We start from the raw sequence: 19203 nt of genomic DNA on the forward strand, positions 1-19203 counted from the left end.
TGCAGCAAATATGATTTATTGGATGTGGGTTGCTCAAGATGACCGACTCACAATTGAATTCTGCAGAGCAGTCAAGGAACTGCTGGCGGAGGCTTTTGCGAGGACTGCTGCATCGCACAGCACATGCTGAACTGAGTTCACAAGGTGGAAGGCAGGGAGCGCTAGAGTGCCAGCGTCCTGCTGGTACTTCTCTGCTCTTTGGGTGTGTGTAAACTTCTCATTTGTCCTGCCTGAGGAAGGGAGCAGAAACACCATCTGGTCGAGATCCTAGCCTTCGAAAAACTGAACAAAGGGCTAAAAACAAACCCACCAATGGGTGGACCACTCCAAAGCAGACACTGCAGTCACTCATACGGAAGGCAAACGCTGTTGCAGACAAGGCGCTGTGTTCTGCCCAGATCCTGCCCCTCTTGAGTCCGTCGCTTTCCAAAAAGCCTTCCCCCGCTCTGTTGAGCCTTCTCAAAAGCCGCCCTATTTCCTGGCCAGCTTCTCTCGCTTCTCTTGGTGCGGCGAGGAAGATGCTGGATGCCCATCGATTGCAGCCTGTGCTTCCGTTTCAGGAGCTGCAAGCGGACGCCCCAGCCAAGATCTGCCGGGCGATGTCGGCGAGCGCAGGGAACGCCAGGCTCTTGGGAAATTCCTGGAGGAAGTCTCTGCCTTGTTCCAAGCTCTGGCTGAGCTGGGGGTCCAGGGGCACGCAGCCTGTGCAAGAAGGTGGGGTTGAAAGAAGGCAGGAGAGGTTTAAGAGGGAAGAGGGAGAGAAGGTGAAAACAGGAAAGACGGGCAGGCTCTCCCATCTCCCATCCTACCTGACAACAGCTGTATACTGACCAGCAATGAAGCTCTAAGTACAGGGATGGGGAGCTTGTGGGCCCTTCAAAGGCTGTGGGGTTACACCTCCCATGATCCCTGACCAAGCTCCATGCTGGCTTGGGCTGATGGGAGTCCAACGACAAATGGGTCACAGCTTCCCTGTCCCAGCTGCTCCTGGGGTTGTATCCAGCTAAGAGATCAATTTCTTTTCTAGAGGGTGAAAGTTGAGACTAAAACTGCTGCTACAGCGGGAGAGGAAGCCCCTTTGCAGAGGACGCGAGTCATCTGGCACAGGGCTCAGCAGCCATTTCTGACACTGTGAGTTCGTACTGAATTGAAATTAATTGTTTGATTAATTTGTTTTGGGGTGGTGTGGGGTTTTTTTTTGCCTTATGGAGTTGTTGAGATGATTATAATCACTGTAATGTTTGCTAATTTTAATGTTATTGACATCATTGTGACCTGCTTTGAGCTCAACGTGGTTACAGGAGAAGCGGAATTTGAGTATTCAATCATCAACTCAGTTTTCCCAGAGCGGTTCCTCTAGGTGGCTCCTCTAGCTGACTCCATCTATTGCAACTCTGTCCTCCTTTGCTTTGGATCTGTCCCGTGATGCCCCCTGTCAAGATCCAGACTGACACAGCCTTATGGCCAGGATATTTCTTAACCGTATTTAAAGTGTTATGTGGATATCAAAGTCACAAGAAAACAATCGTCACAACTTTTAATGCTCTCCTTGAGGGTACTCCGGATAAACTCACCTAGGAATGGGACCTCGGCATGCTTGGCCAGCTCCTGTCCACCTCCTTTGGAAAAGACATTGGTACATTCCTAGAACAGAAGAGGAAGCTTAGAGGAAAAGTGGGAATAAAATTCTGGAGGAAAGGCGGGGTGTAAATAAATCAATTCATATAAATACAGTGATACCTCTAGTTGCAGACACAATCCGTTCTGGGGTGCCATTCACACCCTGAAAAGTCTGCAACTAGAGTGGCGCTTCTGCACATGAGGTGAAACCCGGAAGTATACACTTCTGGGTTTGCCGCATCCGCAAGCTGAAAAGAAGCAACATGAACCTAATGCAACACGAGGTATGACTGTACGTATTTATATACCACTATATCATAAAAACAGCAAAGCAGTTTACAATAATATCTATTGTAATCTATATAATATCTACAATAATCTCTATTTAAAATAAAAATGTGAAACTTTAAAATCAGAGACAATCAATTAACTATTATGGAAATATTTTTTTCTTAATTTGCCTGCCAGCATAGGAAAGAGGCATTTAAACAGAAGGCAGAAACAGAGAGCACCTAGTGAATCTTTATGGACAGAGTATCCCATAGGATTGGACCGATAACATGAAAGGCTGTTTTGTGTTGATGCCAAATGAGCGTCGCCACCTCAGGGGACAACCAAGGATGCTTCTGCAGATGCTCTCAGTGTCAAGCTGGGCAAAAAGCCAGTCCCTAAGGTACCCTGGACCTAAGTTGCTCAGGGCTTTGTAAATTAACATAAGGACCTTGAACCTGGCTTGGTAGCAGATGGGCAGCCAGTGCTGATGTTTTAGCAATGTTGTCTGTCAGCTGTCCCCATGAGAGTTCTGGCCACTACATTCAGCACCACGCGGCAACTTCTCAACGAAGCCCAAGGGCAGCCCCACATGAGCGCATTGCAGTAATCCAGTCTCAAGGTTACTAATGCATGGACTACAGCTGTCGAGCTATCAGGTATATGTGAATGCCCTCAACTCACTCTCCCTTTACTGGGTACCCCTTTCTTATTGGGGCAGCCTAACCCAAGACATTTCCCGCCTTCTGGTCAAAAGGAAGGGAAAGAGGAGGGAAGAATGTTCTCCACTGTGGTGCCAAGCATTTTTCCCTCTCTAATGCTCCCTTCCTCTTAATGCTGTGCTCCTGATGAAGATCCCCACACTCAAAGCTTCTCTTGATACCAGGAATGTCTAAAGGATGCTATCTGAGCAACAGAAGCTTCCCTCTTGGGCAAAAATGCAGGAGGAATTTCCTTTAGGATCACAGTATCGGGAGTCTTGACTGGTTTTCCACCCTGCACCTGGTATTTCCTTCCCAAAAAGAAAAAGACACATGAAATGTCAGCTCTATCTCTCACAAATATCATGCCATAAGGTTTGGCCATTAGCAATTATTCCCCTTGGGAAAGCAGAAATGCTTGGAGAAGCTCCATCAGAGGACACAGCCCTAAACTTGCACCTGCGATCAGGTTTTTAAAAAGTCACTCCAATGGCCACCAACCTTAATAATTTTTTTTAAAAATAATTTTTATTAACTGGCCAATCACATCAAATTAAATCACATCACATAAATTCCAAATTACAAAGCCAAATTTTTAAATTTTGTTGGGGGAACCCATACTTCAAGATCCAAAGGGGGATTCAGATCATCTTCTTATTACTGCGTTAATGTCCAAATCAGTCCCAATCAGTCCAGACAAAATTCATAATTCTATCCAGTCCTATCTTGGTGTTTCCACATCATATCTTGTTCATATAATTTCTATTTTTCCTTTACGATCTCTTCTGTTAGTCTCCTTAAACCGATAAGCAAAATAATAATCCTGTGTGGATTTCCCGTTCCTCCACTAAGTCCAGATGGTTTCCATATATCTCCTTCGTAGATAACATCACTCTTTCCATCATAAATTTGGCATTTGTCGCTCTTAAGTCCCACCGAGAAGTTGATCCACGATATGTAAACAACTCTATTTCTCTCTTTCTCCTCCCAGACCCAAGAGCTCCAACAATGCCTCCCAAAATGGCGACGGCATTTTTAACTGCGTCATTCCAAAACTCTTAGCTTTCCAGCTTCATCTTGAAACATTGCTTTGGTTCGAAACACCAATCTTAATAAATTTGTGCACGCTGAGCTTAACCCAGCCTCTTACCATACAATGCGGGCAGACGAAGCCGCTCATGTTCTCCACGATCCCAAGGACCCGTAAGCCTGTCTTCTTGCAGAAGGTCAGCTCTCGCCTCACGTCCCCCACAGAAACAGCCTGAAGAAAGAAGACAATCTTGAGTAATATGGTGGTAATAGGGCAGCAGCAGGAAACAAAGCTGAGCAATAGGCAAACAGGTCTGGCAAAGTGAGCAACCTTTTCAGCGGCCACAAATGTGTTATTTTCAAAGCAAATCTCAAAACTGTAGAGCTGCATTGGTTCTTTGATCCAAAGCTGTCAGATGCACCAGCGAGCATTTAGCAGCAATTTCCTTGGAAGCTGAAAGTTGAGTTGGATGCATGGTTGGTTTGGACATAGGAATCTGCCTCATGCCCACAGGTCCATCTAGCACAGTATTGTCCGCTCTGACTGGCAGCAACTCTCCAGGGTTTCAGGAAAGTGTCTCTTCCGGTTCTACCTGCAGATGCCATGGACTAGATCTGGAACCTTCTGCACGCAGAGCAAATGCTGTACTACTGTGCTACAATGGATGTGGTTGTCAAACCCTATGTTTTAAAAAACTAATAGCTGTGTTGTCATGATGGACAGGTAGTTTATAACTAATCTATGCAACAGATGCTGAGTACTGTATTGTACAAGCCAACTGTAGCACAGGGGAGAAACTTTATTCAAAAACATCTCTTTTGACTATAAGAGCACCCCCTGGTGTCCATACACGGCTACAGAAATTGCCTTTGAGAAATAACATCTAGAGCACATTGATTCCGCCCCCCCCTATATAAAATGATTAAAGCCAATATTTTCAGGATCCTCAAATAAAATTTCCTGTATCCTGCAGTGCCAGGATGCTAGTTTGTGTTCATCTGAAAGTCTTGGTGATTTGATGTCCCCAGCAGAATGCTGAAGGGCAACTTTGGAGAGAATAGCCCAGAACCCAAAAAAGCAGTAACTCTGATGCTATAATCAGAATCACCCCAAGTGACTTATGTTGGAAACTACCTAGAAGTATGTAACATGAGAAAATAGATAGCTAAGATGTTGAACCAAAACGTATTTTATGAGAACTAAGGACAATGGTTAAAAAAGGAGATAAATTTAGGGGGAAAGGGAGTCATTTAGTGAATTTTAGAGACACAAATATCCAGTTTGCAATAAATGCTATGGCAAACCATGGTTTAGTGCAAACAGCCAATTGTGTGGGTTCCCAGAGTGAAGATCACAGGCACAGAGCAACCATTCCTGCCTCATCTCCTGGTCCTGCTGCTGTCCTGCTATATGGGGTCAAGTCATTGTTCAGCTTTTGGCTCCAAGGAGCAGGGCAGCAGCAGGACAGAGTGAGGAACTCACTCCAGGAACTCACACATTGGTTTCTTTGCACTAAGGCATGGTTTGGCTCATATTACATACAAAGTCAGTTTATTGACACCAAACCCGCATTTATACTTTATGATGAATTCACACAAATTATAGTGCAAGTTGGCATTTTCAATCTAGAGGTTTCCAAAAGGTACACATATATTTTATAAAATTTATTTAGATGCCCCTTAAGTTTTGATTATAGACATTTCCAGTTTAAAGATTTGTAGGTGTGTAATTAGCTGCGTGTGCACGTGTGTGTGTGTAGCTATTATTATTATAGTTATTATTATATATTATAGCCACTCTGGGCGGCTTCCAAAAAATATTAAAATCCTCTAATACATCAAACATTAAAAGCTTCCCTAAATAGGGCTGCCTTCAGATGTCTTCTAAAAGTCTGATAGTTGTTGTTCTCTTTGACATCTGGTGGGAGGGCATTCCACAGGGCGGGCGCCACTACCGAGAAGGCCCTCTGCCTGGTTCCCTGTAGCTTTGCTTCTCGCAATGAGGGAACCGCCAGAAGGCCCTCGGCGCTGGACCTCAGTGTCCGGGCAGAACGATGGGGGTGGAGACGCTCCTTTAGGTATACTGGGCCGAGGCCATTTAGTTGCTTTGTTATAGTTGCTTTGTTCCTATTATTTGTCACTTTTGTACAGGTGCGTAATAGGGTTTTTTTAATTAAAAATTGCAGGAAAACCCAAGAAATTACAAGACAAGAAAAAGAGAAAAGTCATCTGTACCTGCGGTGTTGTAACAAGAATTGCCCCAAGAGGCTTATAAGGCCGAAGGGATTCTACGGTGGAGATATGCTCATCGGATGTGCCAGGGGGTGTATCCACAATCAAGAAGTCAAGTTCTCCCCAGGTGACATCAGAGACAAACTGCTTGATCAAAGCTATAAAGAAATATAGAATGGGAAAATATATTGGACTGCATCCAACTAAGTTCTACTGAGCAGCCCCCACTGAAATGAATGAACCTGAGTTAGTCATGTCCATTCATTTCAATGGATCTGCTCCAAGTAGAACTTAGTGTTGGAGGACCCACACAGACACAATTCACACAATAACCCTGTGGTGACAGAAGCAGGTCCCCCACATACCCCTGTCCTGGATGAAGACAGGAAATGGGCGGAGGCAATGGGGGTGTGGCCAAAGACCTGTCTGCCTTAGGTCACAGGAAAGCAGCACAACCCTCCATGTCGTCTGCTCACGTCTTCCGGTGACATTGCTATCTGCAGACCCCGTCCATACAAACCTGTCCAAATCTAAAGATCTTCCAAAGATGTGCTTATTTATGTCCCACCGATATCAAAGGCTCGTTTGCACAGGACAGGAGGAGACTCGAGAGAAGGCCTCTTAATGGCTGTGTTCAAACTCTGGAACTCCCTTGCAACGGAGAACTAACTTTTTAAAAACTGACCTGCAATTTAATCAAGTTTCCTTTGTTGATACTTGTTTTAAATTGGCAGCTGTGATGTTGCTGTTTCTAATTGACTGTTTTTTCCTGCTCTTATTTTGTTTGTCGCCGCTTCTTGATTATGGTTGCGAGCTGCCCCTGGGGTGCCATGCAGAAAGGCGAGGACTAAATAGCATGTATTTTCTGAGCACATGGCCCCAAGCAGGGATTTCGAAGGGATTCAGAAGGACGGTGGTGACACTCATTTAGAGTCACCCAAGTCACTTGCCACCCATGTAGACCCTGTGCTAGTCCTCTGTCCTCCCGCAGGAGCTGGGAGCTGCCGGCTGGATGCACAGAACAAGAGGTCATGAAGGAAAAACAACATGGCAGAACTGTGCCTCCCAGTGCATGTTCAGAGTGTGAAGAGCTAACTTGGAGCACTGTTGCCTGGAGCAGATTCTTACTCATTGTAGCTGGCACACTTGGAAACAGGGACGTGTGCTACCCATTTGCAAATAGGTCACTTGCTTTGCTGCCTGGGGGGCAGGAGGGGGGACAATAAACCTCCAGGCAACTGAGTTCAAAAGGTGGTTGTCCCCAAGACCGACTAGCTTAGGCCAAATATCACTAACAGGGGCACGCAGGTAAGTAAACATTTGTATCTTCCATACCATTTTTCTTTGGTCCTCTCCATATTACGGCATCGTCTGGCTTTTCCAGAAGGAAGCCAATGGACATGACGGCAATGCTTTTGTCTTGGCCAACAAAGACCGGTACCCAGCCACCGTCGCACTGGTGCACATCTCGGTCCTGCACATTGAGCATGCGCGGGATGCTGGGGCCACAGAGGTCTACGTCCAGGATCCCGACCTGCATTTGGAAGACAAATGGGGAGGCCCTGTTCAGTAAAAAACCCCAAAAACTAACCCCCCCAAAAGCAACTTGCAAGCCCAGCGTATAAAACCTTTCTCTGGACATGGCACAGCAGGCCGAGGAAAGGTAGGTGAAAGCTGCAGGAGGGGATAAAGTTGAATTCTATCACTGTAACATTCTGCAATGGTAGGCAATCAAGTCCTTTAGCGTAGCAGCACTGATGACCAGGAAGGGGGTGATTTGCCTCCACATCAGGGTGTTGGCCTGGGATGAAAACTGTTCTGCCTACCTCACAACTCTTACCTACTTTAATCCTCCTACCCTTGCTCCCTGATAAAATTGGTGTGGTCTTGGAGGACTAAAATTTTTGCTTTTTGGGTGGGGAGGGGAGGCTGGATTAGATTCCCAGGCTGGTGTGTGTGTGTGTTTACCTGCCCTGGCCTTCAGAACGTGCAGATCAGATCAGTACAGCCATATGTAAAGGTAAAGGGACCCCTGACCATTAGGTCCAGTCATGACTGACTCTGGGGTTGCGGCGCTCATCTCACTTTATTGGCCAAGGGAGCCGGCATACAGCTTCCGGGTCATGTGACCAGCATGACTAAGCCACTTCTGGTGAACCAGAGCAGTGCATGGAAACGCCGTTTACCTTCCCGCCGGAGCGGTACCTATTTATCTACTTGCACTTTGACATGCTTTCGAACTGCTAGGTTGGCAGGAGCAGGGACCGAGCAACGGGAGCTCACCCCATCGCGGGGATTCAAACCGCTGACCTTCTGATCGGCAAGTCCTAGGCTCTGTGGTTTAACCCACAGCGCCACCCGCGTCCCTATGTACCTACCTACAAAATCAGGAAATGGCGCTTGCTGGAAGCAGCTCATTAGTTAGCCGACCGCCAAACCCCCCCCCCCACCTCCCATTCCCGTTGAGCCTCCTCCTTCTAGGCATAGCTGTCAACTTTCCCCCTTTTTTAAGGGAAATTCCCTTATTCCGAATAGGATTCCTTGCAAAAAAAAAGGGAAAAGTTGACAGCTATGCTTCTAGGCATCCATGAATAGGCAGCGCACTATAGGCTGGGGAAGGGGAACATCTAGTTCTAGTGTCATGAGGGAGAAAAATGTTTCCCTATTCACTTTTCTATGTGATGCATGATTTCATACACTTCATAGTGTCATAGAGTTGTAGAGTTAGAAGGGACCCTGTGGATCATCTAGTCCAATCCCCTGCAATGCAGCTGTCCCATACAGGGATCAAACCTGCAACTATTATGCCACATCTTACCATGCCTCCCCAAACGTTGCAACCTTTTTCTCAAGGGTTCAGCTCCATCTCTTCTGAGCTCTTTCCCAAATGAGACCATGGGGACCTGAACCTGGGACTACCCATGGACTGAATCTCTGATGTTTCACTGGGATACAGTTCCACATGGAGGCCTTACCTGTCCTCACCATGGACTCTCTCCTTAGCCTCCTATCTCCCCAGATAGTCCTGGGCAAATTCATTTCCAAGCAGGCCATGTCAAGCCACATGGGCCTCTGGGGAGGGAGCAAGTCAGACAGGGAGGGGAGAGGCAACGTGATGGAGGCGGAAATTTTCCATCATGGAATTTTATCCCACTGCTAGATTTTTCCACTTCCATATCTAAAAAGCACAGTTTCGTAAACATTCATTAGTAACATAATGAATGGATACAAACCTGTAAGGTTTTGTAGACAGTTTCAGGGATATAATTAACTTTTCCCCCTCCAGGTGACTCTCCCTATGGAGCACCCAGGCCCATACAGTAAATTTAAATGCTTACCTCCTTTGGGTGTGTGTGTAAAAATTAATGTTAAACAGTGTCGCTGTCTTACCGTGCTAACAGCACTGTGTAGGTGTTGGTATCGGAGTTGGTGTTCAAAACCTTCTAAGTGTGGATTTCAGCAACAATTTACCCAGTGAAATTGCCCAGTGGTTTTTTTTTTAAAAAAACATATTTTTATTAAAGGTTTCTTAGTTTACAAAAATACGTGCATTGTCTCTTTTTTTTCAAGCTGCATTTTCTACAGATCAGTTTCATTTGTTGTGATACAGTAGTGTTACATACAGTGTTAGGTTAGGAAGAAAAGAGGGGGAGAGGGGGAAATGGTGAGTGGGGTTGGGTGGCAACTCTTCTACTTAGTGTATATGTGGGGTTTTGTGTCAGTGTCACTTGTGTGGGTTCTCTTACTATTTGTATTTCCTTGGTGGTGAGAGACGTTGGGGGTGACCTAGGGTGTGGTTGGTTGTCTTTGGTTGGCTTTAGTGAGATTTGCTTTTGTGTGTGAGTGGGGTATGTGTGTGTTTTGTTTTGGATCAGGTTAGCCAGATTGATTTGTATACTGTCGGCAGATTCTTGTTGCTGCGCCCAGTGTTTATTTGAGGACCCATGAAAGCCAGTGCGTGGAGACCCAAAGTATGGAATGAATGAGAACGTAGCCCTGTCCACTCATTTCCTGTCGCACATGGAAGGACGTGCTCGCTGGGGCCTCTGACTTCATCCAGTTCCCAACGGCCCACCCAGGGAGCTGACAGGGGTACAGCAGACTCCCCCTGAAGCCCACTCCCCCCATTGCCTAAACACCTGGAAGAATGAAGAGGTGGGCCATTGGGAACTCAATAGAAGGGGAGGGTCAAAGAGCACAGCCTGGCCCATACCCCTCACATAATGGGGACCTCATGAAAGGGAGCACATGAAACCCTAAACCTACACAGTTAATCCCCTTTGTCTCTCTTCCTCCAACCTAAGTTTCCATTTACCAACTCTAATTCTGTTCTGTCTTCCAACTCCCTGACCCCATACTCCATGGGCTCTCCCACTTCCCTTCAAACATACAACATAAAGAGTGGATAAAATACCAGTAACACTGAGTCATTTCAATGGTGTAATTAACTCCCCGCACCCAGCAAATACAGCTAATTTAATTTCTTAGCCTGGGGGGTGGGAACAAGCTCAAATTAACGTTACAGTTTTGAGGGCCTTGGTTTTCGCTTCTTGAGATGTAAACAATGTACACAGACATATACTGCCGACTGGTCATGTTCTTAGATATTTCTAGTTATTCAAGAAAAAACCCCTAAAACCCAAAACTAAAACCAATTTGCGTGTAAAGCTCCAGCTTTGTTAGACTACAACGTTTAGATCACATTAATGTACTGTTATTGATTCCGCCTGTCCCCAAATATTGTTTCAAATACTTCTGAGTATGGAAAAAAACCAAGAGATGAGTACATAATATTAAATTAAGGCATACTTGCCTAGATTTGTTTGCTGATCAAAGTTCAGCTGCCTTAGCACTCTGAATCCCCCCCCCCCATTTTTCAGAAAACCCACATCACTCGGACCAGCAGGATCACACCTGTTTCACTTTGAAGTTTGGTCACCTGACATCATGGTGACATTAGGCAACTGGTGAGTGGGAAGCCCTGCTCATCTGTCGTAGTGACTTGTAGGGGGTGCTCGGGATCTGCCCTGTACACTGGACCCTGTTCCCTAACCCTCTTCAAAGAGTTCAGGGTAGTATACATGAAAGCTTATCCCCAAGAAAAAACGTGTGGAATGGAGGTACATTAGACTGGGAGACGGCATATGGGCCAGGACCGCTGCAATCACTGCTGAGCAGGGATCTGGGTACTCTGGGTTCACATTCAATCTTTGCTTTGAGTCCTGGAAGACCTGCTCCGTCCTGCAGGCCTATTCCCACCTTGGCCTGAGAGGGCAGGGCCTTGACTGATTCCAGCTGCAAAAGCCGAGGCTGCTGAAGAAGTCAGAGACCATTATGGCTGTTTCTTAGTGCAGACCCAAGTCACTGAGCCTCCATGAACCACCACTGGCAGCAACAGGCATGTTCTATGCTTATGATAATAGTTTATTCTCTTTTTGATTATGCTGTTTTAAATGTGCATTCTATATTTGACTTCCTCTCGTTTTCTTTTGAAACGTTTAATAAAACTTTGCCGTTGTTCACTTTGCCGCTTTAAATAGGCATTCTTGTAGCTGACCTCCTTTGTAAAGTTTTATTTTGAAATCTTTAAGATCATATTTTAGTTTCCTGTTAACTATGTTGCTCTGAATGTATACTTGACTTTCTTCATTGATGTTTGATTCTGGATTGTTTTATTTGATGTTTTAATATAGGTTGTAAACCGCTTTAAGGTCCCTCCCCCGCTTAAAACTATAAAGCGAACAGAAATTAAATGAATAACAACAATCCAGTGCTCTAACCACTATACCACATGGTATATACCTTTTTCCCAGTGTGATGCAGAGCCAAAGCCAGCTCTGTTGAGATGGTGCTCTTCCCTACGCCCCCTTTCCCCGACAGCACCACGACAATGTGCTGGACCCCAGCCAGGTTACCTCCATCTGTAAGGGACAAGAGGACCAGGGTGAGGAAACAGTTATCGTTCTGTCTGATTTCCAATGTTCTGGTTGCAAGTGAAGTTGCTTATGTGCACAAAATGGCATCCATCAGGCACAAAAGGAAGGTATTTGGCAGGTGAGGGATGAGGGTGTGGGGGAACCCAAGTTTGCAAAAGTATCATACATTTTTTTAAAATAGGGGAAAACCCTAAGGTGGGAGAAATATGCAATACAGCCGATTGAGGACAGAGTGAGCTCTGTGGTCATTTATTTACAATCTGTTAAATTTGTTAGTTGCTTAGCCTTTCCCAAGGCAACCCAAAGCGACTTACTGTACAGCCAAGCAAACAACCAACCCATACCCTGATACATTAAAACCAACATGGTTTCTCTATAAAATGCTTAGAAATGAACGCTGCAGGTTGCTTTAAAAATAAAGTGTGGATAGCTAGATGGGCGGGGTATAAATAACAACAATAACAACAAGAATAACAATAATATTTAAAAACAACAAAAGTAGGTCAAAAGAAAGAACAATAAACAAGCTCACCCTGTTGCGGGGATTCGAACCGCCGACCTTCTGATCGGCAAGTCCTAGGCTCTGTGGTTTAACCCACAGCACCACCCGCATCCCTGGTTCCCAAAATATTTGAAGCCAAAATCTGTTATGAATTGCAAATTCATCAAAGCACCCAACACATTTCCCCCCCATTTATATTAGCAATTCTCTCAATTCAGACCTCCACTTGCACTAGCTAGTTGTGGCATTTTGGCTTATGACAGTTGGAAGCCAAATTCCATAGCGATTAGAATTCCAGGACACCTCAGTCACTGGCTCCTGTAGTAAGAAAGCCATCCAGGATGTCTCCCATTGTAAAATGTAAACACAGCCATTAAGTAATCATAGACTCGTGAGGCAAAAAGGTGAATAACGATGGACAACTTGAGTCACCCAGGAATTTCCTGCACCTTCACACAGCCAGGCTGAGGGAACATCTTAATAAGGCTTAAGTTCCCCAACCGTTTCAGAAGCAGAAGATACTTATCTCCTCAGCAGAGGATTTTGGACATTTAAAAGGATATTAAAAGATGGATACCGAGGAAGAGAATTCTTGGCACCCTGTGGAGAATCAAAATCAATCGAAGCAACAAGATTCCCTGGAGATGGAGCCAACCATGACCTTGGCAGATGTCATTAGGAAGTCCACGAAAGGTAACAATGGGGTCATCTTTCCCCCCTTTCCTACTGCTAAAATGGCTATTAATATTAAAGTATTAATATTTATTGAGAAAGGCATGAGGTCATGTTGAATATTAGAAGCTTGCTTGTCAGCTGTCATCAACAGAGAGAGTGTTCTGGGTGACATTTAGTTATCTTATTGATGAACAGACAAGAGAGAGGGAACATGGCTTTGGTAGTGATTGAGTAGCAAAGATCAGTTTGCGCAAAGGGGCCCCCCAAGCTACAAAATTAAGATGGCATCCCTCTATCTAATTTTTATCCCAACTTTCCTTTAAGAAGCTATGGTGGGAAACATGATCCCTATATCTTTAAACACACACACACAATATATTACACAACGTGTATTGTTATTTGTATATAATACAATGAACATTATAAATCATCATGGTATAAAAATAGCACACACAGTGTTTTTATTTCTTTAAATGTTTTAACAGTGTACACTGCCTTGCTATCTTATGATATGGTTGTACAGAAATACTTTTATAAATATAATAAATAGGGTTGTATCCAATGCTAGTCCACCTCAAGAGTAGACCCACTGAAATGAATGGCCATGACCAACGTAGGTCCATTCTACTTTTGAGTAGAACTTGGTTGGCTACAACCCACAATCTAAGGCTTATTCTTATGGTTTCTTATATTAGTAATATAAAGATGTCAATAAATATACGTACAATGCACCAATAAATAATACATAGGTAATTAAAAGGACAAGATAATTATGAGTAGGTAATTAAAAGGACAAGATAATTATAGGTCCGTTCTTGAACTACTCAGATACTAATATCACCTTCCTATCTTTTGTCAAATAATGTATTGATTAACTCTATAAATTTGTTTAGCCTATTTCCTGACCTGAAATTCTTAATCTCTCAGTTACAAAACTCCAGCTATTAATCACCTCTTTGGCCTGTGCTTCCGCCTCAAACATAGTTGTCTTGTCATATCTATTACCTATAATAGACTTCTCCCCTCACAACAGCTCTGTGAAGTAGGTTAGGCAGAAAGACATTGAGTGATCAAGATTTATCCAGTAATGTTTATAGCTGAACATGAATCTCCCAAGTCAGAGACTTAACACTCCAATCAATTAGGATAATATAACTGTAAAAGTGAGTCGTTCCACACAAAAATAAGTCTTTTTTTTACACTTTAGTTCTCTTAACTTTATGTAATGATGATAAGAGTGATATATAATATATACACAATTTCAATAATCCTTCAGTCTTGGAACTTAGGAAAGTATTATCCCCTTATTGCAGATGCAAAGACAATGAGAGAGTAGCTTGCCTAAGGCAACCTAGAGAGTTCATGGCAAATAGGGATGGAAACAGGAACTTCCTCATTCATTCCTGAGACTCTTAGTCTGCAAGTCTTATGTACACTTTCCTGGAAGCAAGCCTGAACGAACACCATAAAACATCTGAATAAATATGCATAGAATTGTACTGTCGGTCACTGTTACACTTAACCATATGATTAAAAAAATATTATCAAATGGCTAGTGTGTTAATACCCCCCTTTCGAAAGCACAAGCCAAATTTTATATAGCAAATGTAAAAAGGCTACTGGGAAAGCTTGATTATTTAAATTTTATTTCTATATGCTTTATCTAACTATGACTAATAGTTATAAAACCCAAAAGTGTAAACTGATATAATGATAATTTTCATAGTATGTTATTTGTTGGGTTTTAATTAAGTTGGGTTTTATTGATTTATCCTCTCCCCCCCCCCCATCTCTCAACCTATTTGTTATCTAATGTCCATTTCCCATATTATATACCACAATGTCCTAAACTGAACTGATTTGGAATACTGTGCCCTGCATTTAATAGAATAATAGAATCATAGATGGAGACAGAGTCAATGACAGGCAGGGTCAACTAATTCCTCTTTGGTCCCCATCCTCCTCCCTGCTGAGTTCTACAGTGCTGTCCACCTGGGCAGGTTACATGTAAGAAGGCAGGGGAACTGTGGGCTGTTTGACAGCAGACAGAGTTTGGCAGGGCAGATCCCCATTTGTCCCTCCACAGTGTACAATGCAAGGCCTAAGCTTCTGCAGAACACTGCACGCCAAAGGCAAGTCCTTCTGCCAACATTCAAATCTTGCATTGATAGGTGCTAACTTGAATAAAATATTGGGGGGGGGGTCTGCCCTGCCCCCCACACTTCTGAAGAGCACACCTTCCTCCGCTGTGCACAAATGGACACTGGTCTCTCCTCCCCCCTGTCCCTATGCAAGAACCTACTTTAAATTACAGTGGTACCACTACTTGCGTTCACCTCCGGTTACGCATCCTTCGGGATACGCACACAGCAAATCCAGAAGTGTTTTTCCAGGTTTCGCTGCGCATGCATTCGCAGAAGCGCTATACCGTGGTACTTTGGGTTACATACGCTTCAGATTACATATGCTTCAGGTTACAGACTCTGCTAACCCAGAAATAGTGCTTCAGGTTAAGAACTTTGCTTCAGGATGAGAACAGAAATTGGGCTCCGGCGGCGCGACAGCAGCAGGAGGCCCCATTAGCTAAAGTGGTGCTTCAGGTTAAGAACAGTTTCAGGTTAAGTACAGACCTCCGCAATGAATTAAATACTTAACCCGAGGTACCACTGTATAGCGCAGCACGCATGCGCAAAACACGCACCACCAGTTGCGGAAACCTTGGGATTTAAATGTTTTAAGACATGACATTTCAATAGCATGCACTTACTGAATTAAGGACTTACAATTTAAAGCATTGAAAATTGTTAAGATTAATTTTAGCACATGTGAAGAACAAAAGTATATGTCAGGTTGGGGAACCTTTGGACCCCCATCATCCCTAACCATCAGTCATTTTGGTGAGGGCTGATGTGAGATGGAAGTTCAGCAACATCTGGAGGGCCAACGGTTTCTCACACACCAGACCAACAGGAAGTTGAATATGAACCTTAACTCTTCATTTTCTAAGTGGCTCTGAAATGCGGAAACTGCACAGTGGCAACTTTGATCAGTGGTAGAGTAAGCTGTCCTGCCAGGCTTAGTTACATCACTTCTGCCCACCTTGGGAAAAGAGTTAATAAAGCCTCTTGTTGTACACAGTCTACCTGAGAAGCTCAGCATGTGAGCTGGTTGCTCAGGCCACATGGATCACAAGCCACTCCTATATCAATAATTTAGGAACTTGCACCACTTTGTAACCAAGCTAAGTTGTACTGCCTTTGCAACTTTTCTGACTGATGTATGGAAATGTACATGAACCTGACCTTTGAAGAGTTTGTAAGTAAACCATTTTTTAAAACTTACGAAACATGTAGTCGTCTTCTTATGCTGGGGTAAGAGGGAAACTTTAGAAAGAAACTTTTAAAGGGGACATTTTAGAACTCACTTGGACATATTTTAAAGATCTAACGACCTGTATTTCCGTGCTTTACTTTGCTGCATATTTAGTGGCTTTAAACCTCTGCTGGGGTTTTCTCACTGTAGAGCACTTGCCCCAAACTTGGATCTTGGCATATCCCCCACCCCTCTCTCTTTTGCAACAGCGCAACTGTCATTAGCCTCAACTAAGGAAGAAAGCTGTAATCTAGCAAGGTCTGGAGGGCAGGTTCAACATCATTGCTCTTATTTCTTTGGAAAAAGTTCCTGTGCTTTAACAGCAGATAGTCATCTGACAGGCGCAGTTTATCCCATTGTTGCTGAACATCTGCTTCTCCACAGATGATAAAAAGCACAGGAAGCCTAGTTAACATCCAATCACCTTCCCCAGCGACCATGCCTTCAAAGCCCATCAATCACTCACCCTCTGCGGCTTCCTCCATGTTGCTTCAGCAATCCCTCACCACTTCCGATTTCGTCAGGTGATTGACATGCAGCTTGACGAATGAACAGACAACTGGGCGTTGCTTTGCCCGTCCTCTAACGAGTGACATCAATCTTGTCCAATGAAGAGGCAGCTAGGGGACCACGTTGCCCGCCTTTGTTCGGTCCGCGACTGAGTGACGTAAACTTTAACCAATAGAAAGTCAACAGGGACTCTTCGGCTGCCTCCTGTCCTATGAGGCAGCACTCACCTTACTTACTGACTCTTCCTTCTCAGCCAATCATATCTCGGAGACCGCCTTCTCTCTTTTTTTCATTGAGTGAGAAAATCTTCACCTCCTTGTTGAAGAGGGAGGAACAGGGTTTGCCAATGAGAGAGATGAGAAAGGGTCACCGGCGTCACCACGCCGTACTGCGCGTGCGACTTGAGCGCTATGCCGGGCGCTGAGCAAGGGAAGCGTCCAATCAGGAGAGAGGAAGATGGTGCCGTTCCCCCGCCCTCTCCCTTTCGTCGGGGGCGGGAGGAGCAAGAGGAGGAGTGACGCAGGTAGGAAACGGACGTGGAAGGAGGGGAGGGAGCCGAGCCGAGCTGCCAATGGGCGCGGCCGAGGTGGGCGCGCGCAGCGTGGTTTGTTTATATCTCGCCTGTGGGAAGGAGGCCGGGGTGCGGCGCCTGCCGATGTGGAGCGGAGGGAGGCGCGCTCGCTCGCTCGCTTCTGAAGGGCCGGGGGAGGAGGAGGAGGAGGGGAAGCGGCTCTGTGGCTGGACGGCTGAGGTAGGCCATGGCGGGTGTTCGCGGCTGAGGAGAACGGGACGTATGTGTATGTATGGGGTAAGCCCAGCCTGCGGCCTACAGCTCGGTTGAGAAAGTACTTCTGAGGCCACTAGCGGACCGTTGGCCAGTTTCTGGCGGGACCCCTCCCAGTGGCTGCTGGGAGTTCTCGCAAAGGACGCTGGGTAAAGTTGGACACTGGTCTCATTGCCCCGCCCCCAACTTACGAGGCATTTATTGGGTGCCTGGTCGATAGACAGTGAGTCAGCGCAAGAATTATAGAATTGTACAGTTGGAGGCGGGGGGAGACCCTAAGGGTCATCTAGTCCAATCGAGTGACTGTTTCTAAGTGGGGGCACGATTTAGCTGAAGTCGAGAGGTGCCTTTTCTCCTGTAGTTTTTTAAGGTACCTCTGTACCTTCTTTGCTTAGAAGACTATTGAGAAGGATGTGTGTGTTGGTGTGAAAGAGAGATTTGCCTAAAGGCCCAGTCGTGAGGTTTGGGGTTCTATACTGAAGACACTATCTCTGCACGCCATAATTTAAAACTTTTTAATTGTAACATAATGAATGAGCCAAAGGCCCAGTAGCAGGATATTACAATATGCAAACAAACAAACAAAATACTAAAATGAAAAAGTAGTAACACACCCATATTTCCTCAGCTGGCATGGATGGTAAATGTTGAGCATCTAAGTCGGAAACATAAGAAATAAAATCCCATGGCATAAAAGTGTTCTGGGTCAGCAGCCCATAAATTGACCATTGGAGAAAATGAGAGACGTGAGATTTCTGTCAGCCTTGAAGGCATGGGAAATAAACATAAAAACTCTTGAAAAAGCTTCCTTCTAAAATTGTATGTGTGCCTTTCCTCCCTCCCCCCCCTCTTTACATCACAACTCTTAAAAAGTATAATTCTGTATGGTTGTGATGGGGAACCTTTGGCCCTGCAGATCATGTTGGACTCCAGACTCCCATCAGCCCCAGCTAGTATAGTATAAGAGATAGGGATCATGGGAGCTGGAGTCCAACAATATCTGGAGGGCCACAGATCCCCCTGCCCTGCAGTAGGAGGATCCTTTTTGCCACACACCCATATAGGATGTCGGCCTTCAGAGGTGGCTGCAAGGTACTCCTTGTCTATCTGGTTGGTCCTTTCTGGCTAGTCTGTTTGTAGTGTGTTTTTCTTGGGTTGCTGTATTTATCTCTTATAAGTAATTCACTTTATTATGTGTACCATGTTCTACCCATAGCCTTTTAAGAACAATTTTAATGAGATTAAGAATACAAAAAAAATGTACACATGAAAAAGTTAAACACTGCTCTAAAAAGCAGTGATCTAAAATAAAATGCACATACACATCTTTAAAATCAGTAGTTGGCTTGATTTTGTATTTTCTTAACTTGCATTTACCGGTCTATGTAAGCTACTTTGAGGCACCTTGGAAAGGTGCATAGAGATATTTTTTAGCGTGACGTCATTTTGAGCGTCTGCGCATGCGCAAGCAGCGAAACCCGGAAGTAACGCGCAACCCTAAAGTGCTCAACCTGAAGCACATTCAACCCGAGGTATGACTGTACGTGCATCTGGTATCCACAGTTTTGTTGG

The 19203-nt window shown here is 44.7% G+C and overlaps 2 protein-coding genes across 10 annotated transcripts in view; one reads left to right on the plus strand and one right to left on the minus strand.

Moving 5' to 3' along the window:
• Positions 1-16938, minus strand: NUBP2 (NUBP iron-sulfur cluster assembly factor 2, cytosolic). 2 transcript variants are annotated; one of them, XM_083585401.1, is made up of 7 exons: positions 16804-16938; positions 11655-11773; positions 7188-7386; positions 5856-6010; positions 3742-3852; positions 1575-1644; positions 1-702 (listed from the first exon to the last, which is right to left on the minus strand). In XM_083585401.1, the coding sequence occupies exons 1-7, from the start codon at positions 16820-16822 to the stop codon at positions 557-559; spliced, it is 819 nt and encodes a 272-aa protein (XP_083441527.1). In that variant the 5' UTR covers positions 16823-16938; the 3' UTR covers positions 1-556. The 2 variants fall into 2 exon arrangements, with proteins under 2 accessions (XP_083441527.1, XP_083441528.1); XM_083585402.1 differs by having other exon boundaries at positions 16308-16808.
• SPSB3 (splA/ryanodine receptor domain and SOCS box containing 3) overlaps positions 12631-19203 on the plus strand; it is an 18121-nt gene continuing 11548 nt past the window's right edge. For 2 of the 8 annotated variants that reach the window (XM_083585320.1, XM_083585325.1), the window contains exon 1: positions 17229-17370. In XM_083585320.1, coding sequence (XP_083441446.1) covers positions 17304-17370 — 67 coding nt within the window. In that variant the 5' untranslated portion in view covers positions 17229-17303. Of the gene's footprint in view, positions 12984-17228; positions 17645-19203 lie in introns of those variants that run through there. The other 6 variants (XM_083585318.1, XM_083585322.1, XM_083585319.1 and 3 more) reach the window with 5 other exon arrangements.

This window comes from Podarcis filfolensis, assembly GCF_964270895.1.
Source record: "Podarcis filfolensis genome assembly, chromosome: 14".
Classification (NCBI taxonomy): domain Eukaryota; kingdom Metazoa; phylum Chordata; class Lepidosauria; order Squamata; family Lacertidae; genus Podarcis; species Podarcis filfolensis.